Genomic DNA, 26,725 nt, shown 5'->3' with positions numbered 1-26,725 from the left:
ATCAAAGACTGGAATGAAATAGATATCATTATAATTTTATTGATATTGTTTTATTGCAGAATACTGAACAAAACCTTCATGACTGAACTATGCATACAAAAATAAAAACAACCCACTCTTAAACTGCCAAAAAAAAAAAAAATCTGCATGTGTTCAAATACAATCAAAAGCTTCAAGTCAGATTTAACTATTTAACTTTAGACTTGAATTCACTGCTTCTTTCCTGAAATAAATTTGTTTCCCAGCTCAAGTTTCTTGACATTTGATGGGTTTTCCCTGCTATATTCGCCAATATGTCAATGTTAATGGGAAATATTCACAGTATCCATCATCAGCTGATAGTCAAATTCATCTCATCCTGGACTGAGGTCACATTAAATAAATCCCTTGTCAAAATACAGGCCACGTAAGACATTAAACTTTCATGCAGATTATAAATATGCAAATAGGGTTTGCTTCCTATAGGGAGGAGAAGACTTCCTGTGTGTGTGCACTAATGAGCTTGCACATATTGTATCTCTCATCCAGGACTCATTGAAGCTAGTGCTGGTGTATTTGCAGCTTGGTGTGAGCACATATAGCCATTCTATGTGTGCCTGCTAATGTGCTAAGATTGTAGCTCTTATGTTAGCTACATATGGGGCTGTTCTGTGTATAAACTATGCCTTTTGCTAGTGCTAGTAGAAGAGAGCAGTTATGGATAAGCTCAGATATAGACTGGGAGTGTAAACACATTCTCTCTCAAACATAACCTTGTCTGAGGGCTACACAAAACCAATGTTTGAATAACTGCAAGATATTTTAAAAATATCTTCTTTAATGTACGTTTTATGATTACTGGTTTTAATTTCATTTCTTTTTTCTAGTAAGGCTTTGTGGTTATTGTTTTTTTTAACTTTTGGAAATGCTCTGAAAATGTTCTGCAGGTGAACAAATACCAGCAATGTCAAGTCCTCAGGGCAGGTACGGAAGAAGGTAACAATCATACAGTGTTTGAAAATGAATTGTAAGTTAAACAATAACTTTCAGGGAAGATTTCTTCATTGTAATTACATTTAGTTCCTGAGTATTTGAGAGGATGTCTTAGTGCCCATTTAGCATTATCCTAGTTAGTTCACATTGAGCATCTGGTGCTTCTTTATAAACAACATATTTAGTCTATTAGTTTTTCATTGAGTCTTCTGGGAGTTAGATGGTATAAACAGCTTAGAGCTTCCTGTTTGTTTTTTTTTTTCTTTTATTTTTTAAGGAAATTTTAGGTAGGAAGGAGAATGTGATGCTTTGATATGTTTGTTGTTTGTTTTGTTCCATTTTCTGGTTTTAGTATGGTCTTGCAACCATCTGTTCTCTTTAATTTAGTTTAGTTTTGTTTTGTTTTTGCCACAGTGTTCTTACTCAGGGTGAAACTGTGCAAAACTGTGTGCTGCTTACATCCTCATAATAAGGTGTTGGCTTTTGCACAGAGACAAGATTCCTTTGTGCCAAAAGCTTTAATGCTCAAAACCTAAAGAAAAGTAAAATTTCGTTAATGGCTTTCTTGTGACCTCTTTTTATTGAAAATTTTTTTTAAAAAAAAGTGATTACCAGTATACTGATACTAAATAAGTAGCAGTTGATTTTGTAAGAACCTCCCAAGCTCTTTGTTCTCTGATACTGGATTTCATGTGAGAGGCTGTTTGACAGCACTGCTCATGGGAGCTCTTCCTGCTTTCCTTTTTCTGGGGCATAGTTTAGGTGGCTCTTCAGACATTTCAGCATAATGCAGCCAGAATAATTGCACTTATGCAATTTAGCTTCTTCCATGTTTTATTTTGCTCATGTGTTTTAACATACATTCCACAGAGGACAGCAGTTACTTTTAACAGAATTTGCTAATTTAAGAAATAATCGCTGGAAGCCAAGACTGTGGCATAATATTAGCTAAAACCTGCTCAGAGAGCAAAAGACATAGTTATCATTTTTCATGACATTTATTTTTGATTAATCATGCTTTAATTAAGAAGCTAATTAGGTGACTGTGTGTGACATGATGTTCTATAAGTACTAGCTTTATATCCAAATAGAAATCAGATTAGACTAGGAACCCCTGTAATGCAACTGCAAGATGAACTTCAACATTTATCTCAAATGCTCATTAAAAAAAATCAAATATAAGGACTACAAGTTGATCAGACAATGCTTTAAGCTCAAGGGGATCAAAACATATCCATTGCTTTTGTCGTGGAAGATATTCTTTCTCTCTCTCATCCTGGCAGAAAAACTTGCTGGCTATCCATTAAATGCATGGAAGCAACAGGTTTTCCTCAGCTTCATCTCTTGATGAACACTGTGAAATTTCATGACTTCGAAAGAAGTGCTCAATGGTAGGAACAAATAGGAATTAATGATACACTTTTTAAAGGGGACCGTGACCTCTTCTGTTCTCATATGGTCAGATAAATTTCTCCCGATTTCTGAAAGCTGACTTACAGATTAAAGAAAGTCCCAGAGAATTCATTAACCTATTGCTTTTTCTCTTACTCAGTATTTTCAGTAACAGTCTGATTTGGATAGAGAGGTAAGAATTTCATAGAGATGAATACCAGGTATCTAAGTCTAACTAATCTATATCAGAGGGATTCCAAAAAGTAGGTCCTCCTCTTAAAGGCCCATTTACCCTCTATATATCTCTGAATTTGATTTCTGTAATCTTAAAGACAGTCTCTGGATCCCTTCCTTTACCCATTTCAACACTTACTTCTCCTCTTGAGTTTTCCTTTGAGATGGCAGATGTCTGGGGAAAAGAAACAGCAAGATAATTTGTCTGTGGATGTTTTCTATCATTTTGTTTTCTCATTTTGCTTATTCAGCTAGCAAAGACCTGAGGACTGATTCTCAGCATGAGTGATTATAGGCAGCAAATATTCCACAGCAGAAAATATTTCATTATAGATGCATTCAAAGCCTCAGCCAAGAGGTGAATTTGAAAGAAACTTAAAAATGAAGTGACAGGGTATTTAAACAAAACAAAGTTCACAGTGGAAAAGTGAAATAACAGAATCGGACAGGGAGTTTGTTGCTCCCTTTCAATCCAACTTAATCAAATTGTAATTTGAAACTTTTCCAAATCTTTGGAAGTCTTCAATTCAAAAGTTTTCACATATTTATATTTACATGTATGTATTTGACCATGTCTATATGTTAATTATTTATGTAACTCTACCATGTATTCACTCCGGCCAGTTTAGTAGCTTACTCCTGCATTCTATTAGGACACTTGAAAAAAGATTTAAAAAAAAAAAAAAAAAAAAAAAAAAGTTTAAGAATAAGAAAAGAATACTAGTCTTTCAGATGAACTCTTATATATTTCTTCATGAAGGCTTTTTTTTCTATTGTTTGTCCAGATAATAGATCTTCAGTTTATTGCTGATGGAAAAATTCTATTTAGGTTTTGAAATACAATCATCATAGTTTTTAAAAGCATTGTTTTACTTCAAAAGCAGTTTTGCGCAAATACTGGCAGATCTTTTTCCAGACAGAGATACACTTTGTAACTTACCGTGCACAGAAAAGGTAGTATTAATATTAGAGTCTGAGCAGGAGAACTACCTCACCTCCTGCAGGATCCAAATTAAAATCAGGATTGTTCATTAGAAGGTGCACACCACTGTTTCTTAAAAAGGCTACTGTGGTGATTGAAAGGTCTCCAGTACATTCATTTCCTTTTTGAATGTGCCTCTTTGTTGCCAGTAGCATCTATGGATCCCTTTACTTAAGTGGATGAGACAATTCAATAATTAGTCAAGGCTTACTGTTTCCAGTCTGGTCTTTATTATGAAAAGTGTTGAAAGTTCTTTCACTTTTCAGACTTCTTAATGCAGCACTAGGCTGAGCCTTTTAGGTGCCTCTTGCATTTGCAAGCAGCATCTTCTATTGTGTAATTTTTTTAATACTTTAAGAACGCTACTATATTTCTTTCACAAAATTGCAAAAGGTAAGATTTTTTTTACAGTGGTGTCAAATGACCATTTTTAAAGGAAGAGATGAATAAAAGGCATAGGTGGATAAGAACAAATGATTGCAACCAGAAACTAGATATGGATAATGTTTGTTTTACTTAAAGAATTTGAGCATGGCTTAGAAATGATCAAAAGCGTGCTCAGCTGTGATACTGTTCCTTGTGAAGTGACTTTTTGCTCTGAGTGGAATGCGGCCTTTCAGTCACCTCTGGTAGTTCTAATAATGCCTTTGTTATATGAAGATTTTTCTCAGAAAGGATTCACTTTCAGTATGTATTCCAGATTCTTTCCTACTCAGATGAAAGAACTGGTTCTTATTTAGTAGTAAGATTTATTTCCCAGCACAGTCAAGGTTTGTTCTCCCTCACACAGGGTGCTTAACAAAAAGTGAGATTTCAACTGTTGGAAAAAAAAATGGTGTTCTTTTGTTTGTGTTTTTTACTATTTTACAATGTGTTTTTTAAATTCAAATCTGGGAGTACTGGGTCAGGGTGCACAAATGTCAAAGATTTTTGCCTACAAGAGTTGTAAACTAAACATAAAAAGTCAATAAGTAGATTTAAACAAACAAACAAAAAAAAAAAAACAAAAAAACACAAAACAAGGAGATGGGATTAACATGAAGAAACAAATAAGATAGTAGATACTACTTTAGCTGAGAATTAACTGATTCTTGGAGGCTATATAACAAAGAATTTAAAATGGAGTAATGGGGTAATGAGATAACTTTGCAGATATTTTCTGTGAGCTTTTGGGTACCAAAGGGCACAGGAGCAAACTTCAGTCTTCCTGGGTATGAAGAAATAGGCAACAGAAAAGATGTACAATTGAGTTATGATAAATTAAAAATGGCAGCAGGCAAGGGTAAAGTTATGAAGCACAGAGCACTGTTTCAGAGTTTATTAAAAAATTGTGTTAATCTGGCACAGTATTTTCTGCTATCTTTAAACTGCAGCAACTGCAGAATCCAAATGTTATATTTAAAGATCAGAGCTTTCTGAAAATACATCTGATTCTTTCTGTCCTTTTGTGTCAGGTTGTTGAAATTTTCACTGTGAATGGCTACTGCCATGCTTAATTAGCAACTAGATCATAAGTGAAACTGCTTCTTCACCAACTGCAACCAGCAGGTATTGACAAGAAAGCTATATAAACTCTACAAATGACTGCCAGCATGCTTTAAACAGCAGAAAAATATATTCACTTCAATGTCCCTCAGGCATTTAGCTTTATATATTACACAGCAGCTTTTACTGGAAATGGGAGCATTGAGCTTGTGAACCTGCAAAAATCTATAGATAATGCTTCAGCTGTTTGAAAGACTCCCCATTTTTATTGGTAGAGTTTTGTCAATATTTAACTCCGTGGGTCCAATTTTTTTTTTTTTTCCAGAGGAATAGAGAAACAAAAAGGATGTGTTCTTTTTTTTTTTTTTTTTCAATTTTTGGGGAGATTTTAATCAATTTTTTTTTTTTTTTTTTTTTTTTTTTTTTTCCCAGGTATCAGGACAAAAAACTTAAAGCTGTCCTTTCTCCATAACAGCAGGTCTTTCTGCTGCTATGGAATTCTTAATTGTTATAGTAAAATAATTATGATAAGCAGCACACACATATGCACACTCATATGTGTAAGTATATACATGTACACACATGCACAAACAGAAGAATTATTTAATCATTATTAAATTCTGGAATGTATGTGTACATGAAAGCATCTCAATCTTTATAGAAGTGTTATGGAAGTAAGATTCAGAAAGGTGTTCTGCACACATCACATTGCTTTGGAGAATGTGTATTTGTACCTTGATTAATTATGAAGTCCTCTGTAAATTACTAATTTAAGAGTACTTGTGAACACCTATGCAGAATTTCTCTTTATAAAATTGAAAACCAATACACTTTTTTTACGCCTAGTCAAAGAGATATCCATGTGCATTGTTAACTGCATGAATTCAATAACGCTATATTTTGCACTAAAGCTGCCAATTCATCATGTTAGATTTTTTTTTTTGGTATATTGAATTTTGAGTAAGTGCAACTTGTAACAATGTTTTTGTAGGTTGTATAAGAAAGCTATGTAATATCCATCACTGGAAGATTTTTCTAAGGTCAGGTTATACAAACATTTGTCAAGAATGATTTCAATATAGTTGATCCTGCCTTGGGGCAGAGAGACAAACTAAGCGACCACCTGAGGTTCCTTTTGGCCTGTTTTCTGTGAGCCTGTGGCATTGTGATGCCACGTATAGATAGGTATATAAAAGTTGCACTGGTATAAAAGTTTATTTTTGATATTTTATGCTATTCATTTTTATTAAGCTCAGGAAAGGAGAGTAGTTCCTAATTAATTTTGGAAGCCTGAAATGCCACTTAATTGGAAGCTGTATTTTAAGATCTACCTTGAGACTGATAAATAACAGAATAAATGAAAGAGATAAAAGCAAAGTAGGATAGATTAGAATTCGAGAGTCTGCTAAATCAATCTTTTTGACATATATTCTAAAAGGAATTCTTCCATAAAGACAAAGGAAAATATTGCTATGATATGTGTATGAGGAAGAAAGACTTGCACTACCTGGCAGACTTTTGGAGACTTGAGTGTTAGACCAGGCAACCCTGACAGTGTAGAGTATGAAGTTCCAACCATGATATGTACTGAGAATTCACAGCTTCAGTAAATTCAGTACATTCTCAAGAGCTGTAATGTTGACTACTGAGTTACAAACTCAATTGTCTTCTCACAGAGATTTTCCATCTGTGCACTTTTAACTGGAGATAAAAGAGAGATTTGAAAATATGATAGTGTTAGAATATTGCCTTCATTTCATCTAGAAAAAAATGATGCATTTGTTGGAGTTTTTAGCTTTTACTAATTGTTGATATTAATGGCATGCTTGTTCAGATAGTTGTGTGAAGTTCATAAAAATTGTTTGCAGCTTCTACTCTGTGCCTGTTGATGGAATGAAACTGCACAGTTACCTTTAGGATTCTTCAAAGGTATAGATGGTGGCAAGTGGCAAGCAACAGCACATGCCTCTGCAGCTATGCCTGCAATTTATAATCAACTCAAGTCAAAATCTTCTTGAACTCAAAAACTGAAAACTCAAGGGAGGTATTTACTAAACTGAAGTTAAAAAGTATATTGTTCTGTAAGATACTTCTCTTTTTGGGAAAGGATGGAGTAGCTGGGGCATAAGAGGAGCAAATACAAGTACTATTCCTGAAGGGAGAATGGTCCAAATGTGGAAAATCAATTCTCAGTCACACACTCAAGTCTCTCACTCAGTCCAAGTACTTGACTGTTCTCCCAAAGCCTGTATATGTATCCTAACTGAAGCTCATCAAATGTGTTTTAACAAAGTTTTTGTTTAAAAACATTCAAGTATTTTCAATTGGATTTTCTAGAAGGAAAGTCAGTTTGTAAACCTTGGCATTTATATGGCTTAGCAGTAGTGATCTTTAGTACAGGTTGCAGTTTCAATTAATATAACTTAATTTTGTATGTTGCTTCTTTCATCCAGAAGAGTCTAAGCCTAGTAGAATTTAACCAAAATTAAATCTAATTTGAAACAGTATCTCAAGCAAAAGAGATTTTTCATGTCTGACTCTTGTAGTGTGCCTTACTCATAAGTCTGACCATATCTGAAGCCTGCTAATAATGTGTATCTGTGCATATGCATGCAAGTTTTTGCTATATTTTAATCAACTGAAGTCGTCTAATATTTTGGGTAATGGAATCCCCAAAAATATTACTTAGTTATGATTTTTTTTAAAGTTTATTCTGTTTAATATTATTGCTTAATGTTACTGTCATTGAAACATGTATGCTATTAAGCATTAGTTGTCAAGGAGTCTTTAAACGCTAATGAATAATAATGGATTGCAAGTATTTAGGTTTTTGCAGCTGACCCATTTTTAGGAATTTTTTGCAACACTTGCAGATTCAGAATACAAACTACTCCATTTATAGAGCATTCATTAAAAATGAAATAGCAATTTAGTACAGGAATAGTTAAGAGGTCACTGAAAGTTCCTGCACCATGGGACTAAAGCATTTATTTGTCATACTATATACCATTTATTATCAGTAAGACTGGAAACTGGTAACATGCAAGAAACGTAGGCTGCTTGCTGTCTCGGATACCTACATACAAGATGAGCTTTTTTTATTGTGAGTAGTAGTATTAAAATAGTAAAAGTACTGTTGATGGTAAGAATGCAATGAAAAAATCTCACATAAAATGAGACATAATATTTTGTTGCATTGAAAAATATTTAACATACACTCTGTGTTTGCCAATGAATCAAATTAGAAAGGCACAACCATTTAAATATATATATATTTTTTTAACGTATCGCTTTGGGGAAAATAAGGGCATTATTAAAGAAATAGTATAGTCCTTTTTTGTGGCAAACAAGCTTCAGGAGTCTGGGTGGGACAGATTCCAGTGCAGGTGTGATATTTGCAACATGAAGATGAAACAGTTTATAAAAAAATGTTGGGGCTGTTTTTGTTAGGATAGGAAAAGGAATAAATGCCTAGAAATTGCCATTTCAAGGTAGAATTTAAGCAGGTTTAAATATATTCAAAACTGGAGTAAATATCTTTTTTCTCCAGAACTGCAAAAGAAGAAATAAAAATATCCCTGTGGGGATTTTTTATGTACAGTTTTCCAGGAGATGTTTTGTGGCCGAATATTTTACCTATTTTCCTCTTCAGAGCTAGGTAAACCTAGCTGGAAATTAGGACAAATTTGTTACACACTGATGTAGTTCACAGAGCAAAAATTGCAGCATACCTTGGAAGCCCAAAGGAAGTTACATTTCTAAATTGTTCATGTAGAATTTATTTTTTATTCATGAAAACTGTATATAAAGATTCAAAATTTAGCTTCTACATTTTTACGGTAATAGTCAGTTTCTGGTGAAGGTTTGGTAAATCCATCGTGCAGTGACTCTACAACCAGGCAGAGTAATTTTTAATTGCACATAAAACATAAAAAGAATTTGGATGGTACATGCTGATAAGAAAAATTTTGACCTTGGTAACACATGAATTAGATTCTCTTGCTCAGTCTCAAAAATACCTCTTTACTTAATCTACTGGGAGTAAGTTACAGCTAATAGCGTGTAAAACTAGAACACTCCTTTATTTTGGTTTCTGTCATGTACAAGACTTGCCGTCTTTCCCTCCTTTATCTTTTAGTCCTCAGCTAAATTCCTTGTTCAACCTCTTTCTGTGAAGGAAAGATTTAGTGCTTGATTGACTTACATAATCCATAATTTACCTGAAAATTATTTCATCTTCTGGCTATCTTTTATGTTATCATCTCTGCAGTGGGTAAATAGAGACTGAGAAAATGTGAAGATTCACTGGGCATGAGATACTAAAGAGGCAGCTGAAAAATTTTTGTTTAAAAGTATCATATATTTAAAGTAGTTTCCAGCTAGACTAATCTGGAAACTGCTTCTATTATACAATACTTTCAAGAAATAATCATGCATGTTTATTTCCTAAATTCATACAGTATGAATTTTATTGCTTGGGCTACAATATCTGCAATATGGCAGATACATCCAGTTTTTTCTTCAAGTATTCTCACCATTGTTGGGAGGGGTATATGTACTTCTCAATCTTGAAATAGAGGCACAAAATTAAATGTAGGTGTGTACCATCCTTCAGTTGCATTTTTGTGCTATATATTTACAAATTTGCTGAAGCTGATTTCTTCCTTTTCTTAATTCTTCTGTAAAACAGAACTCTTCTGGACAGTAGTTTTTTCTACAGATTTCTAATAACCAGTATGCAAGGATATATTATTCTGCACAGATTGTTACAGAATGTTTTGTTTAATGACATCTGAGAACCTCTGACCATTAGTCCTCTATTCCAGTTTTTCTGTTGTGGATAACAGCATTCACATAGAATGCTCTGAAAGTAAAGCCTCCTATTTATTTCCATGGAAACTTCAACAGATATAAAGAGTGCAGTAACAGTAGCACCATTCCATAAAGCACGTTTTCATCTACAATACATTTTTTTTTTTTTCAACATAGCCACCACCACTAGCTGATTCATGTGGATAAGCTGTTTGAGGTGTTCTTTATTTTGTGGTATGACAGCTGTGTGTAGCTATCTAGAACATGGCTTCATGTCCTTCATGTCTCTGTCACTGCTGCTGAAACATACCACCCACCACCTCACTGTGATCACATCTGCTGATTTGTCTCCATAAACATTCAGCAAACATCAATGACTGTCTGTATGTGCCTTTTTTTTCCACATGGAAGAATTCAGTGACATATCCTTAATGGAATATCCTGTAATGGAATATTAGTGGAAAGGTTCAACTTTTACTACCATACTACCACCATCTTCCTCTGACATCATAGAGCAAGATAATAAAATAGGAGGCATTACATTTGAAGAAGGTCTTGTATAACAGTACTTCTTTATTATGTGTATTGTTGAGTGTGTGTGTGTGTGTGGTTTGGTGATTTCATTTTTTTGTTTGTTTGTTCTTGTGGGTTTTTTTTTTTTTTTGTGAGGATTTAAATATGATATAGCCACAATGTATGTATGTACAGCACAGTGTATGTATTTGCACAAATGTAGAAGTAGAATCTAAGTCTATTAGTTGTCATTAAAATGACAAATAGTGTAGTTTTGTCTAAAGATGCTTAGTGGTTTTTGCTTTTTGTAGTTTCCTTTGTCTTCCCCATTCCTTTCCTCTTTCACTAGCAGCTTTGCACTGCTTTGTTACGTTATAATTTTAAATACATCACATTCAATTTACCTTGCCTACTTAAGAATGCAGGAGATCCATAAAACATCTTCATGAAATGGGTTGGACTTCATGACTTATTTCTCCTGACACTTCTCAATTTCACAAAAATTTGATTTCTGAAACATTCTCCGACTGTGAGCCGCAATTATATTATTTGGCTTTTTAATGTCAGGGGAAGTATAGTTGCTTTTTATGTATGTTTTTGATGTACTACTCTCTAATTTCATGTATATTTTTTGTAAGCTCTACAGTATAGGAATTAAGACTTTTTCACATTTAATAATTGAACCCCTTTTTTCTCACACACGCATGCTACTATGTTGTTTTTATTCTAACACCTGGATTCTAATCTCAAAAAATTTCTTTGAACTGTGATTTTTATCTATAAACTGAGAGTAACTGACATCTTTTGGCTAGATTTCCCTTCAAGGCATCAGTAGGTGTGACAGCTTTTCAAGTGCATCCATATCAGACTTTCCCCCTGGACAGAAAGGTTCTGGAAGAAATTTAACCTGCCTTTAAACAACATTTATATTAAGCTTAAAAGGCATTTACATTGGTAGATGCTATAAGGAGTAAGTGGAATGTGAGTGTGAAAATATTTCAGCTATGAAATGTTGAACTAGATGTCTAAGATTTTAATTCAGTATTAAAGTTTTAAAATAATATATACGATTCACAGTTTGTAGAGAAAATACTGTCATGAGACAAAACTATTGCTTTAAAACCAAGCTGGCATCATTAAGTGGTAGCTTGCGCTACTTACTTGTGTTACCTTTTTCAGCATACTATAAACAGAAACAACTATTCTGTATTTTGCAGTTCCAAATTAATTTTTAAATCCAGATTTATTTTCCCCTGTGGATGCATTTTTAAGATAAGAGTAAGAGGACTGAACATTCATAATCAGAGTGCAGAAAAAAATCCTTTGCTGCCACAAAATTGAACATTATGCTGCTTTAAATAGAAGTAGGTATTTCTCACCAATGAATCTGGGAGGAAATAGTGTTGTGAATATGCTGTGCAAAAAGCTTTATATATAACTGACCAACTGGTGAGATGCTGAGTGCTGAGAGCAGGAGAAGGGTGGACAGGTAATGAATAATGCTGACGTTTCAGCAGAGACCTGAAGTAAATTTCACATTAATCTTCACAGAATGCTGTATGTTTGGGCAGCAAAAATGGTGAAGGCTCCAGAGCACAGGTCTTATGAGAAGTGGCTGAGGAAACTGGAATTATCTAGACTGGAAACAAAGATGCTCAGGAGAGACCTTACCATCCTCTCTAGCTACCTGAGAGGAGATTGTAGTAAGGTGAGGTGTTGGCCTCTTCTCCCAGGTGACTTGTGATGAGATGAGGGGTAATGACCTTAAGTTGCCTGAGGTGGTTCAGATTGTATGCTGGGAAAAATTTATCCTGAGAAAGAGTGATATTGCATTGGAACAGGCTGCCCAGGGAGGTGGTGAATTCACCATTCCTGAAGGTGTTCAAAAACTGTATAGACATGGCACTGAGTGACATGGTTTGGTTGGCATGGTGGTGATGGATTGACAGTTGGACTAGATGATCTTATTGAGCTTTTTAAACCTTAATAATTCTATGATTCTATGATTATTTTTTTGAATGCAGTTCTTCTGAAACAGTGCAAGGCTTAGATATATAATAGCAGATGCAAATAGGTGATTTGCAAATGTTCACCAGAGAGTCATTACACATATTCTAGTATGTTTCTTATTTCTTGCTGAGTTTGAAAGTAGCTGCTTTAGTGTTTAAAAATAGCCGGTCTTCAGTTGAGTTCTCAGCTATCCTTGAATTACAAAAGCCTCAAATGCTCAGTGTCTTTAAAGTTTAAATCACACTTTATGCAGGGATTAAAGATTCTCCCAGCTTACATTCAGAACTATCTGATATTGTTTTATTAATGGAATAAAGAACTATTCATTATGAGTAATGGCAACAGAACAGAACCTCTTCCTGACGTAATGTGCATTTAGGCAGTCATATTGCTTTGGTGCTTCACTTGCTACTTTTTTTCCTGCAGAAAGAAAAGATTTTCTGTCACTCTGGAACTGAAATTTTAAAAACTTGATTTTTTTATGGAATTGTGTCCCTAACTTCATATAGGATGGATGGAGGTTGAGAGGGAGATGAAGAATGAGAGATAATGGAGGTTCCTTTTGTCTTTATATCATATTAGTGTGTTGTTCTTTGGGAAACTGTCCCATTGTTGTGGCAGTATGAAACCAGTGTGCAGTATCTCTTTGAGTAGCTGAAATGAAAGGTTTACAAGAAATTGAAGTACATGTCTGTATAACCCACCCACGGGTAGCAGAATGATTGAACATTCTGACCCTTTATTTTTCTGATTAATATGCATTTAATTATGGAAGTGCACCAGAGACTTATGCTGCTTTTTCTTTTCTGTTACAGAAGTTTCCAACATCAAGAGGTACTAAAATGCTGATAATATCATTCAAACTTAAGGAGAAGTTGTAAAGATGACATCATTATATGTCTAGATACAGACGAGTTTTCCAAACTGATTCTACAATTTCAGATAGAAAACTATTAATTATTAGTCTTACTGCCACAGTCAGCAAACACTATCATTGAATCTGGGAAGGAATTTTAAAATGTTCTTCTTCTATCTCTGTCCACATCCACTGTAGCTCTTCCTAGTCACATTTTCTAATATGACAAACATATTTGTCACAGCTTTCACAAATTTGAAGTCTTAAAGTCCAGATACCAAATGTATGTGATGGCTCCTAAATATGATTTTTACCTTGAAAACCTAGGTGGAAATTAGGACAGAGCTTAAAGGCTCTGAAGAATTGCTGTAGGCACTGTCAGCCATCAAAGAGACTTTCTGAGAATTTTTAACTGATCTGAAGTGAAGCAGCATTAAATGGAGAGTGTGAAAGGCTGAGCTGAGTGCCAAGTAGCACTGAGCTACGGGGAAGAAGTGGTGCTGTATGGTAAGGAACATGTTCTGCTTGAATTAACCATGCTGTTTGATGCAGTGTTACTGCAGATGTATCTCCTCTGGCTTTTCAGGTTTAGAGCACAACCAAAGAAAACCTTAGCTTCTAGATGCAGAGATTCTTTTTGCATAGGGAAGTTGTCATAATAGCTGGATGGACTAGGGGTAAAGAGAAGGGCTTGCTTTGTTTTCCGCTGAAGTTTAAGAGTTTTTGACTTGTTTTTGTATATCTTTAATACTTTGACTACAGCTGACGTTCCTACAAGTTCAGCCTTGTTAAAGTTTATAAGACTGAGTTTTAGCACTAGGAGCAATGCCAAGGAGGCTTGAGTTTGGCACAACTGGTTTGTTTTCTGTGTTGTGCTCTGGTTGTTAGGCATTTTCAAATGTTTCCTCAATTGCTTTCATTACTGTGTCTCAGCAGATGCCTGCTGGGTTAGAAGTGCATGTAACTTGGTAATGGATATGTGTTGAAGGCATTAATCGAGTTTTTATTCAAGAAGAGTTTTGTTATACATTCTTTATTATGTGTGTTTGTTTGTTCTGTGTCTTTCCTACATTGTGCTATTACATTTAACTTCTCCTTTGTTAGCAGTGATTTGCTTACCACTTTATGACAGAGTTTTACCTCTATTAACTTCAGTAGCAATCAGCCTTAAGAAATGCTAAGCAGTTGCTTTGTGTGGTTTCTGACTTTGACCTCTACGTGGCTGTTTGCTTGGAGAAAAATTAGACAGTGCTGCTTTATTTGTGTAATCTTGGATTTTCTGATGCTAAAATTTTATGAGTAACGTTTGGTCACAGGTGCAATGTTTTCTGCATGAAAGAATTCAATGGCGCAACTTTGCTTCATGTACACTCCCATATCAGATGCCATTTTGTTAGATTGTCTCTTTGCTGCTATCTGTCACACAGCAACAAAATGTAATGTAACGTTAGTGGAAAATTCAACCTCTACTGCTATACCATCAAAATCTATCTCTGATGGCATGGGCCAACATAATAAAACAGGAAGCATTACTTTTGGAGCAGCCCTCATACTTAAGAATTAGAAAAATAAGCATGTCCTTTGGTTTCACACACTTAAAATGTACTTTGTTCGCCACCATTTACAAGACCAGAAAGTTTCAATTCTGATGGGTTTCTCAGCTGCTTCATTCTGTTATATTTGAACTCTCAGCTCACTTTTGCTCTTGCACTTTTCAGCATATTCTTGAACAAAGAAATTGGTTTATCTTGTCTTATTGTCTGACATATTTGACATCATATTTGACATCAGGAGGCCTCAAATTTGCAAATTGTTATAAGACTTTTCTTACAAGGCAAGGATCAGTATATTTTATTCTCTATATAATAGAAGCTATTCAGCAATTAAACAAAACCCAGTACAGCATTTCTTAGTCAGCATCACATAACTTAATTGGTTCCCGGAGGGTAATACCAGAGCCTTGAAAAACTTCCCTGAGAAGTTACCAAAAAGATTAGATAAGATACAGAGCTACAAAGGCTGAAGCATTTAACCTTGAGAGAGCACTCAGGGTGGGGGGAAAAAAGGACCTGCTTCATGGCTGGCCAACTCCTCACACTTCACTCCTGGCTAATTCCCCATTTAGCTGCCAGTGTCTGCTGAGCTCCATCCAAAGTGCTCTTGCCATGCACTGGAGCAGTGCTGAGAATTTAAGGAATAATATTTATAACTTCTCCCCAGGAAAAATTCTTCAGTGAGCCAAGGTTTTCGTATGTCAGAGTCCTTGAACTTATGATGCTTCAGAATCCCTACCAATTCAGATTGACAGGTCTTTACAGTGCAATTTTTTTTAAAGCCAGGAAGCTGTATTCTTGCAGGAGCGTGTAACAGAGGTTCTAGTGCCATATATTAAATGAGGATTTAATAGCTAAATTCAATCCTGTAGGAATTTGCTGTTTTGTAGATTAAAGCAAGCAGCAGATTCTTAATTTTAATTTCTAAACATCACTAGGTATCAAGGTGTTCTTTCTGACAACGACTGTGGGTAAATGAATAATATTAAATTAATTATACCAAAGGTATAGAGGTTGAAATATTGCCTCACTAAGATCTGTAGAAATAAATATAAAAACCAGTTATCATCTGTATATTGCTCTATCTTTATAATTATGCAGTTACTGCTTATTTGGCTGAAGGCTTAGCGTTTCAGCTTTGTTATTTCAGCTTTGTTACTTCCATTTATATTGGTCCCGATGCACAATTAGCAATTACAGGTGTAAGGATAATTCAATAAAATAATAATGTGATTACATTTGAAATATGCCAATGTGATGTGGAGAAGGATTGGGTGTGTAGAATTGGCCTTGTCACACACATTAATCTACCCACCATGTATATCTTACATCACAGTAGGAATTTATTTTGTGTTTATTTAGAAGCTTGGTTAGAATATGCCCAACTGTGTGGAACAAACATGTTAAGGGTGTTCATGAAACTATAGTTCAGTAACTTTTATGTAGGTTTTTTGATTAATATGTTTTCAAAGGTACTAAAAAATGTGATGGCTACATCTACAGAAGTTTTATTTTGCACAGAAATACATCGGAGTATTTATACTGTATATATTACTGTATATAAAGTTCTGCTATGTATTTGCAGTCATTATTATCAGACAGTTTTCTATCTTGAGTTATCAGAAATAAGAAAATATTATACTAGCCTGAAGGAAGCAAGCTTTTTTCAAAACTCTTATCTGCTAATATCACCTGCCAATGATTAAATGTTTTTTTAGTTTATACTAACCTTTCTTAGCTTTTCTTTAAATCTGTTATAGTCTGTGTAGCTGATAGAAGAGAAGCCCGTAGCCAACTGCAGTTGTTTTGCATCTTCTAACATTAGTCACCAAACAGCTATTTCCATTTTTATTCCTATTTATGTTCCTATTATTTCTGGCTACTTGCAGTGAAAGAAGTTAGATTAGCGATATTATTGAAACTGTTTGAAACAATCCAGCTCATTTATACCAAATTAAACTGAGAAGAGGTATGAGTAACATGAACGTTAGAAGTAGATCTTGAGATACTAGCCAACCAGATGATTTTTTTTCTGATAGAAAAGGAGGCAGTGGAGCACTTCAATGAGTCTTACTAGCAGCAGAGGTGAAAAAAGTAAATCCAACCACCAATTTGTCAGTGATAAGCATGATAAGAGCCTAATAACATCCCCAGCCAAAGCAATCACATATCATTAAAACAGTAGTCCTTGCTATTTACATTGTTTTAGATTTTCAGTATTTTAAAGGTCATACTTTATGCAAATATAAATAAAACAGTGTGTATGTACTTTATTCAATCATACACTCTAAGCATGAGTTTAGGCTTGAAACTGTATGCAAGGGGAATTGTTACTCAGTACTCTGGCTAATCATCAGAGTTTAACCATATTACGTTTGTATTTTTTATTGAGACCAAATTCCACCACAGGAACTCAAGCCTTTCTAATGTTCATTTTGATCGGGATTTGATTGCAAAATTAAAAATCAGATTTTTTTTCTTTCAAAAGATAACAAACTTGGATTCTATTTTAAACAACTCTGAAAGTGACGTCTCTAAAAGCTGTCATATTTCTGCAAAAATGCGAAATTCTAACATCAAACCACATGGATGGCTCTATTTTGAGTCAGATATGTTTCTTTATTTGGGATTCGTCTGAATCAGATCTCACTGAAAATTATAGTGCAGCTCTACACATATTCAATTGTAGCTATTTCTCATTGCTCTCTTTCCAGAATAAACTTAAAAGTACTATTTATAATGCAATTAGGGTCTACTCGACTATTTCTATGTTTGAAACTTTTTCAAAATGTTAAATATTCTTTATGCCTGTAATATTTATGTTATCATTGTTTTCTGAATTCAATCTAGGCATGTCTGACCTGTCTGGACAGAAGTGACTTTTCCTTCATATTAAAGAGGGTAGAGTTTTAAAAACTAAACTCTAGTTGTAGTGATAGTAGTCGTTATTTAGAATTATTTATTATGTAGAGCCAGTCTGTGTAGGATACTTTACACTGGCTTAACTGTCATGATAGTAGGATTTATAAAAGTAGTTCCTGAAGCCATTCACCTTGTGGTTTGGCTGTTGTAATTTTTTCACATTGTCAGTGTTAGAGATGTTCTTAATTACATATAATTATATAATGATTTGTTACAACAAGTCTTAAGAAGGTTGAAAACTGTTAATGGTGCTGGGATGAGATGGTATCTAGCAGGAAAAAAAATAACAGAAATATGCGTTTTTATAGCAAAAATATTTAAAATTCAACATAAAAACTGCTATTCTGTTGTATTTGTTCTGAACATCTCTGCTTGTTGTAGCTTTCAGTAGTGAAGAGTATTTTTGCAGTATCAGAGCTCATACTTTGTTTCACTTTGGAGGGAACAAGAGGGAGGAAACTGCAGCATTCTACAAAATACTCCAATCTTATGTTATAACACTGGGGAGTTCTTCTCTTTTCTTTTCATACTTTCCTTTAAGTTCTGCATATAATCCAAGTGTAAATTACTATAACGTGAGTGATTGCCATCAAAGGGTACAAAGTTGGAAGTGGGTGGGGAACTGAAAGCCCTATTTTGTTCTTTTTTCTCAATTGGATTGTAAACCTGTTATATGACCTTATGGAGATCACATTAATCCTGACTTTCTGAAGCATTTGCACTCCTGAACTGACTTTATGTTCATTAGTCACAATTTCCTGTAAGGTGAGAATACTGCCATAATAGGGGGCAGAAGAGAGTTCATCAATATAATGTGCTGTGAAATTCCCCAGTTGAAAGTATTACAGGCTGTGGAGAGTGTATTATACTCATTTATAATGTTAGCAATAAGTAATAATAATATAGGTATGTTTACCCTATGATATTGTACTTCACCCTGAAGCAAGGTAAATAATTAGCAATTTAGATTTTTTTTTTAACCATAGATTGCAGGAATTAAAGGTCTTTAGAACATTTCTGCTATATTAAAATGATTTTTCAGCCAGTGCATTTGCTGCTTTAGTTTTTTAAAAAGTAAACCAAACAAAATCCCAAGTTGCTATTCACTTAAACAGTTATCTCCACGGTGTGAATTTCTTTTTGAACTTCACATCTGCTTAAGTATCATATCTGTTGATGTTCCCTGTGTTACTAAGCAACACAAAAACTGCCAAATAAACATGTAGTATGGTACCATAACTCCAATAATGCATCGTGGAGTTAATTTTTTGGTTATGTTCCATATGGCTAATAGGAATATTTTGAAATTCCAAGTACACAGTACTCCAATGTAAAATATATTGGTTTCATTATAAAAAGCAGTTCATATCTTCTAAAAATGTGCATTTAATAGCATGAAGACAGAAAAGCAGCACAAAAATTATTCAAATAACCTTCCAATTATATTTGATAAATCATGTTTAAATCCTTTTTACATTTATGTAGCAATTATAACCTAACCACAGGATCTAACATCTTAGAGCTTCGTCAAATCAATCAAATCTCTTAGGCTGAAGCTGGAATGTTGTTCTGATGGAATTGCTCCCAAAGGCAATTTTGATCTATTTAGGCATCAGCTTTGCAGCGCATTCTGAATTAATATTTTCTTCTGGTAGTATTTCCTAGGTAAAGTTTTTTTTTTTTTTTTTTCTAGCAATAAGTCTAGGAAATTTCCACTTTACTAAAACTAATGAATTGAAAACTTGTTAAACTAATGATTGTTTTCAAAAATGCTACTAATACTTGGTGTATAGGAAACATGGCATCTCCTGTTACTTGGTTTCCAAATGTGTTATTATAGAGAAGTGCTGATTTTTAGATGGTCATTTAAACAGTCATTCACTGTTATTATATGTAAACCCGAAAATATTTGAAAGACAAATTTTTCCCTAATTCCAAGTATAAATTTTTTATTCAGCTTTCAGGCTTCTCTGAATCACAGTATTTATGTGTGATTCTTAGCTGAGTGAAGCCATATAAGCAAAGTTTGTGACATTTATTTCACTGAATTTTTATTTTACTAAAAAAAATATCTGTAAGTTTGAATGTTTTTCGTCAATCACTGTGAATCATCAACATAAGATGAACTCACCCCTGTCCATTCTACTGCAGAGATCCAAAACTCAGATCCTTTTCTATTATCCTAGTCAGTCTCAAGAATATATCTTATCTATAATTCTGAAAACATTTTAATCTGATTAGTCAGAGATGCCTAATATGTCTGTTAAGAATCAGTTTTTAAAACTGAATGGGATAGTTCTGGAAATTAAATTAAATTATTTAAATTAGTTTACTACTTCATGGTATTTGCAAGGCAGTGCTTTCTTGCCCAATATTCAGATTGATCTTGCCTTTATCAAATAATATGAGGTAAATATTAGAACAAAAAAGGTAAATTGAAAAAAAGGGATTTACAACCATAATTCCTCAATCTTCTTCAAATAATTTTAATTTTAGAATGAAGATTAGAATGTAAATTAATGCTAAAGTTTTGGAAAAGGTTAAAATATTATCTGTTTCCCAGCTCCCCTCCTTACTGCTTACTGAGATTACAGAATTGCAGCAATATTGCTGTGTATTCTTTCCAGCTAAGAGAGGAAGTGCTTCTAAAAGCAACTGATGTGTAGCTTTGTCCTTACTGTAAATAGGAAGTCTAAGAAGGTTGTCAATCAATAAATTCTGAATTTGCCAAAAAGCTTGGCATTAACGAAGCAAAGTCACTGCTTGCAAACATGCTTGGAATTTGAAGGCCAATATTTTTTGAGTCACCTAGGGTGTAATGCCTTAAACAACATGTGCAGTGTTGTACACTCTTTAAGAGCTTCTCAAAATCAACAGACACTAACTGTCATTTATAGCAGAATGCATTTTGATTCTTCAGCATGTTTACTATTTCCCAAACTTCCCACCCAAAAAAAGCAGTAGTTCTTAAAACAAAATGGATTTGGTATAAATGTACCTGTTCTTCCATCTGGTAATTCCCACAGAAATATTTGCATTCCCTGTTCTTTAAACAGAACTTCTACCTGGAGTTCTTAGTTAAAAGCCTATTACCTTTGAAATCAATTCTTCTTTCATGTTGGTAAATTCTTCTTTCATGTTGGTAAAAAATCATTTTTTTTTTCCTGTTTCTGGTTTAAAAACTCAGTTTAGATCTGGACTTTTCCAGTATTTAGTAAGTGTATGCTCACCCACTTTACCTAGTTGAAGTAATATTTTTTTTTCAAATAGCCATGCTTAGGTCTTCCTTGGACATAGTAGGGAATGCTCTGCAAATATTCACTCACTAAAGGTCACAGTTCACTTTTAAAAAGTCAATTTTAAAATTAAGTGTTAATACTTGCTATCTGTGAGTTTAGAAGTCAATCAAGACTCCAAAAGGTCATTCCATAGTTATCGAGGATGCTGGAGTATGTTTTAATGGGAAGATTTAGAAAATAGATTCAGGGAATCTTGCTTAGATTGTTATTATCAAAAATGTTTTTGTTACTTTTATAAATAAGCCTCAAAGGAAAAAACTTTTGAATAGCAACACTAAGTGCTCCTCGGAGCCATGACAAATGGGAATTGGCTGTGTTCCCTAAGGTTTTTTCTAAGAGGCAAAGTATTGTGACCAGTGTATTCAGAAAAAGAAAGAGACTGACAGTGGGAACAAAGAAGGAGCTAAGGCTTTAGTATTTCTGAGATGGCTTTAAAATATGAGCCATCATACAAATAGCATCCAAAATCAGTTGGTTTAAAATAACTACTGCTTCACTGAATGAAAGTTTGTTTCCGCACTAAAACCAAAACAAATTAAGGAAATAGATGTATCATGCAAACCTCACAACTGTATTTTTATAAACTGTATATTTGCTGAGAAATGGGAAAATTCCAAGAATCCTCTCAAATAAGTTTCCTTTGTAAGATTTTTTTTTCAGGCATGGGAACAGGCATTCCAAGAATAGTGTCTCTAGTACAAGTATTGCACTGATTTGAACTTTTTTTCTTTTATCAGCATTGTTGTGATGGCTAGCAATACATTTCAAACAGCATTACAATATCAAAATATTATAATATACAAATTTAAAAATTGGGCCCAGAAAAACCTGATGAGATTCAATAAGGTTAACTGCAGGCTAGTGCACTTGGGTTAGGACAATCCAGATATGAGTACAGAGTGGAAGAACTTCTTGAGAAGTAGCCTTGCAGAAGAGAACTTTGGGGTTCTTGTGGATGAAAAGCTGGGTGTGATGTGCTTGCAGCCAAGAAGGCCAACAGTATCCTGGACTGCACCAAAATAGGGACAGCAGCAGGATGAAGGAGATCATCATCCCCTCTGCCCTCATGAAGTCCAATCTGGAGTCCTGTGTCCAGGCCTGGGGCTCTGAGCACAAGAAAGTCTCTGCTGTTGGAGTAGATCCAGAGGAGGGTCACAGAGATGATCCGAGAGCTGGAGCGCTTCTCCTAAAGGTTGTGGAAGTTGGGCTTGTTTAGCCTGGAGAAGAGAGAGCTCTGTAGGGATCTCATTGCAGCTTTCCAGTTCTTAAAAGAAACTCAATAATCAGAAGGAGGACTGAATTTTTACATGGTCTGATAGCGGTTTGAAAAGGGTGAACAGTTTTAAAATAACAAGAGGAGTTTTAGATTAGATGTTAGAAGCAAATTGTTCATTCAAAAGCATTGGAGCAGGCTGCCCAGGGAAGCTGTGGATGCCCCATTTAGATCCTGGGCAGCCTGTTCTAGTGGGTGACAATCTTGCTCACATCAGGGGTTTTGGAACTGAAAATGATCTTTAAGGTCCCCTCCAACCTAAGCCATTTTGTGATTGATTCTGTGAATATATACAAAGCCTTCCCAAGAGATTCCAAAGACTAGCAACACAGTTACAGTGACATTTCACTTATGTGTGCATGTGTACCCACTTTAAAACGACAGAACAATAACTGGATGAAGAAAAAAGAGGGCATCCAACTTCAACCAGACTTACTTCCCTACAACATTTTTAATTTGGAAAGAATCTACGCATTTCTTTTACAGCAGACATTCAGAAGAACTGCAGAATTATACTGAAAGATCTGTTTTTACCAAGGTTTTCCTAACACCTGAATGGCTACACTCTATAGCACTTTGCTAGCACTAGCTGCAAAGAAATCGCCCTGTCACATCAATTTTACTTTTTTTTTCCCCACACTGATTCAACAAAGGCACAGCACTCCTGCTTTGCAACACCATTATTCATCTGCTTTTCCTCATCATCACCATCCTCATTTTCTTTCTTCTTTTTCATCTTTCTCATCATCTTCTGAGGAAAAAAAAAAAAAAACACACAGCTAAAACAGGTAACTGTAACAGATAGATAAATTTTCTATTATGACTGGATTTGTTAATTGAATGGAAAATTGAATTTCCAATTTGTGATGGATTTAGAAATATTTATTTGACTTATTTTATTTTGCAGATGCTTCAGAAAACTGCTGTTTGTTTACCGCTGGTTCTGCCAACCAACTCAAGAAGGGACCGATCTATTCTTTCATTAATCAAACGCAGCATTATCTTGAACTAATTATTCTTCTCCACATGGCCTTTCTTCTGGTGTCAGCTTATTTTCTGCTGACTCATACTCAGGGTGCTCCTGTAGAGAATGGGGCACTGTTAGAAACACTGAAGTCACAGGTAGGATTATTCAGCAATAAAAGTGAACACTATTCAGCACAGGTGAGACCTCCTGGCACAAGCCGACGAATACCTCAGACAATTATCATTGGAGTTCGTAAAGGAGGGACAAGGGCTTTGCTGGAAATGTTGGATATTCATCCTAATATTGTTGTAGCAGCTACAGAAGTCCACTTTTTTGACTGGGATGAAAATTATGTGAAAGGAATAGACTGGTATAGGAGTTTGATGCCATTTTCATATGGAAATCAAATTACTATTGAGAAAACACCAGGCTATTTTACATCACCACAGGCTCCAGAAAGAATTCATGACATGAATAGCTCCATTAAGCTGCTGCTCATTCTGAGAGATCCCACTGAGAGAGTTATATCTGACTATACCCAAGTATATTACAACAGAGTAGAAAGTCACAAGCCTGTTCAGCTTTTTGAAGATATTGTTATTAAGAATGGAGCACTTAATACCAAATACAAAGCTATTCAGAGAAGTTTATATGATGTTCATATGGAAAAGTGGCTTAAACATTTCAGTTTGGATCAGATTCATATAGTGGATGGCAATACTTTAATCAAGGACCCTCTTCCTGAATTACAAAAAGTTGAGAGATTTCTGAATCTTCCCTCCCGAATTATGTCTTCTAATTTTTATTTTAACCAAACTAAGGGATTCTATTGCATTCGAAGTGATGGAAGAGAAAGATGTTTACATGAATCCAAAGGGCGACCCCATCCTCTTGTTAACAACACTGTTTTAGAACAACTTTATTCTTACTTCAGAGAGCACAATGCAAAATTTTACAAAATGGTTAATCATTCTTTTGACTGGCATTAATGCATTTGCAATCAATGCTTCTTTAAAAGGGCCTGAAAACGAACTCTTTCAAGCATATCTTTGTAACATGTAGAGATTCATATTATGAGAACTTAACATACTGGCTATATAGAAGCAGTGATGTGTTTGCTTCACTGGAACAAGACATCTGTCAACTCATTAAAATGTTGGGAAAAATGCTTCACATATTTGTATGGTTACTCTGGATCATATTCTACTCTTCTTTTTCCCATCATGCAAATCATTCCCATCAGAATCTCAATGGACTTAATTCACATATGATGTTTTGGAAAAATGACTGCTTTTAACAATGTAAAAATGTACATATTTGAAACTGTATTGTTCTAACTGTTCTGTATTTTTTTTTGTTCTTGGTATTTTTTTATATCAAGTATGAGGATAGTGACATTGATTTCTAGAATTTTTCCTACAATAGGTTAAATTATATGTTAAACAGGGGCGTAAGTAGTGGCTCCAGTAAATAATTCATCCTATGCTAATATGTTATAACTTTCATATGATTAATAATAATAGGAATCTATTTCACCTTTGATTTTGAATAGGTGAACTAGAAGATCCTTGTCTGGATATCATTAGTATTAAATCACAGTCTTAGTATCTTGGGTCTGAAAAAAATAATCTCCAAATAATAAAGTAAGAATATGAACTGTCTGAAGAAGTTTAGGAAATGAGAGATCTGAATGTAAAGAAGTTAAAACATCCCAGGCAACCTCAGTTTACACCATTATTCTGTATAGTAAAATGCAAAAAAATTGTTAATATCAGCACCTGTACAAATGTTTGATAATATAAATTATTTGACTTTGAATTTGAATGAAAAAGATAACTCCTTATCAGTACTACCTTATTAATTATATTTGTATTCTGTGACTAAGTTATTCTGTTTCTCTCCCAACTTTCCTTTAAGCATCTCCATTGCAATAGTGATTCTTTTGAATAAGAAAAACACGTTTCTTTGCCTGCCCTTCAAAGCATGGAGTATTCTTTGTAATTTCTAATGCAGGTCATGGGAGGTACTCAGACTTAAAAGTAACATGTTTTTATATTTGTATATCTCAAATATACTATGGATGACATGCTCAGATTATGTATAAAAGTGACATCCTGCATAAGGAACTTTTCTTTTTGATATCTTTTGCCTGACAATATTGTCTGCTCTTCTTTTGCATATATCAGTACCAAAGAAGAAAGTCAACTTGAAATGTTAAATGTTAAATGCTAAATAGAACTATACAAATGCAAGCACATGTGCTTGTTTGAAATTGTACCTTGCAATCCAAAAATCCTGGTGAGCTGTAATTGCATGGGCACACTCTAAGCGTCAGGCTCGACTTAATCCTTGAACGTACTGAATATCTGTATTTTTCTGTTCAAGCAACTGTTCAGGCTACAGGATGTGTTCTCAATGTGGAATTCAGTCATCTTTTTCATGAGTTTGAAGGTATGTATTGCAACACTAATTTTGGGTTTTTAAATCGCTTTACTAAAGTGCTACTTAGATGTTAGGGAGATAGCATTCTTCTTCCACTGAATCTGATCAGAATCAGACCCACTATAGATTAGTTGGAAAGAGCTGTTGTCATATCACAGAATCACAGAATCACAGAATCACCCGGGTTGGAAGGGACCTCAAGGATCATGTAGTTCCAACCCCCCTGCCTAGCAGGGCCACCAAACACACACATTCAGATCAGGTTGCCCAGGACCCTGTCCAACCTGGCTTTAAACACATCCAAGGACGGGGCATCCACAACCTCCCTGGGCAGCCCGTTCCAGGGCCTAACCACTCTCCTTGTATAGAACTTCCCCCTAACATCCAACCTAAATCTTCCCTCCTTCAACTTCGATCCATTTCCCCTAGTCCTGCTGTTGTCAGCCCTTTTGAAGAGTTTACTCCCCTCGTGGGTGTAGGTTCCCTTCAGGTATTGATAGGCTGCAATGAGGTCACCCCGCAGCCTTCTCTTCTCCAGGCTGAACAAGCCCAACTCCCTCAGCCTGTCCTCATAGGGGAGGTGCTCCAGCCCCCTGATCATCTTAGTCGCCCTCCTCTGGACCCTTTCCAAAATCTCAATGTCTTATGTGTCATACTCCTTCAAGAATTGTAAAATATTAAAAATAGGATAACAAATCTTGTTTTTCTACTACCTGTGAACGTATATCTAAGATGGGAAAATTATGCTAGTTTTTCATTAGCCTATAATTAACCTCTAAAATTTTCTTTCTAAAATATGATTACTTTGCTCAAAACTATTATTTTTTTCTTCCATCTTTTCTGAGGTTGTGGCTTCTTAATCATTAATATTGTTATGGTCTGGGCACTACTCAGAAATACAAAGTTGATGTGCATCAGGTGTGGAAATATAAATGCATTTCTTTCAAATTCACCAATGTCCAAGATTATAGGTTTTTGGGGTGTGGGTTGTTTTTTGTTTGTTTGTTTGTTTG

General features: G+C 34.7%; 1 protein-coding gene across 1 annotated transcript in view; it reads left to right on the top strand.

The window, feature by feature from the left end:
- The window catches only part of LOC122160229 (heparan sulfate glucosamine 3-O-sulfotransferase 1-like), a 64,791-nt gene extending 40,275 nt beyond the window's left edge, over positions 1–24,516 (top strand). Inside the window, exon 3 of the mRNA XM_042818588.1 lies at positions 23,211–24,516. Within this exon, the coding sequence (XP_042674522.1) occupies positions 23,211–24,259 (1,049 nt within the window). The 3' untranslated portion in view covers positions 24,260–24,516. The remainder of the gene's footprint in view (positions 1–23,210) is intronic.
- Positions 24,517–26,725: the final 2,209 nt, after the last annotated feature.

Source organism: Centrocercus urophasianus, unplaced genomic scaffold, assembly GCF_019232065.1.
Source record: "Centrocercus urophasianus isolate 14NV4802_14NV808 unplaced genomic scaffold, USGS_Curo_1.0 seq_17, whole genome shotgun sequence".
In the NCBI taxonomy this organism is placed as follows: Eukaryota; Metazoa; Chordata; class Aves; order Galliformes; family Phasianidae; genus Centrocercus; species Centrocercus urophasianus.
Note: the sequence above shows the minus strand (reverse complement) of the source record. Positions and strands in the feature narration are given on the sequence as shown.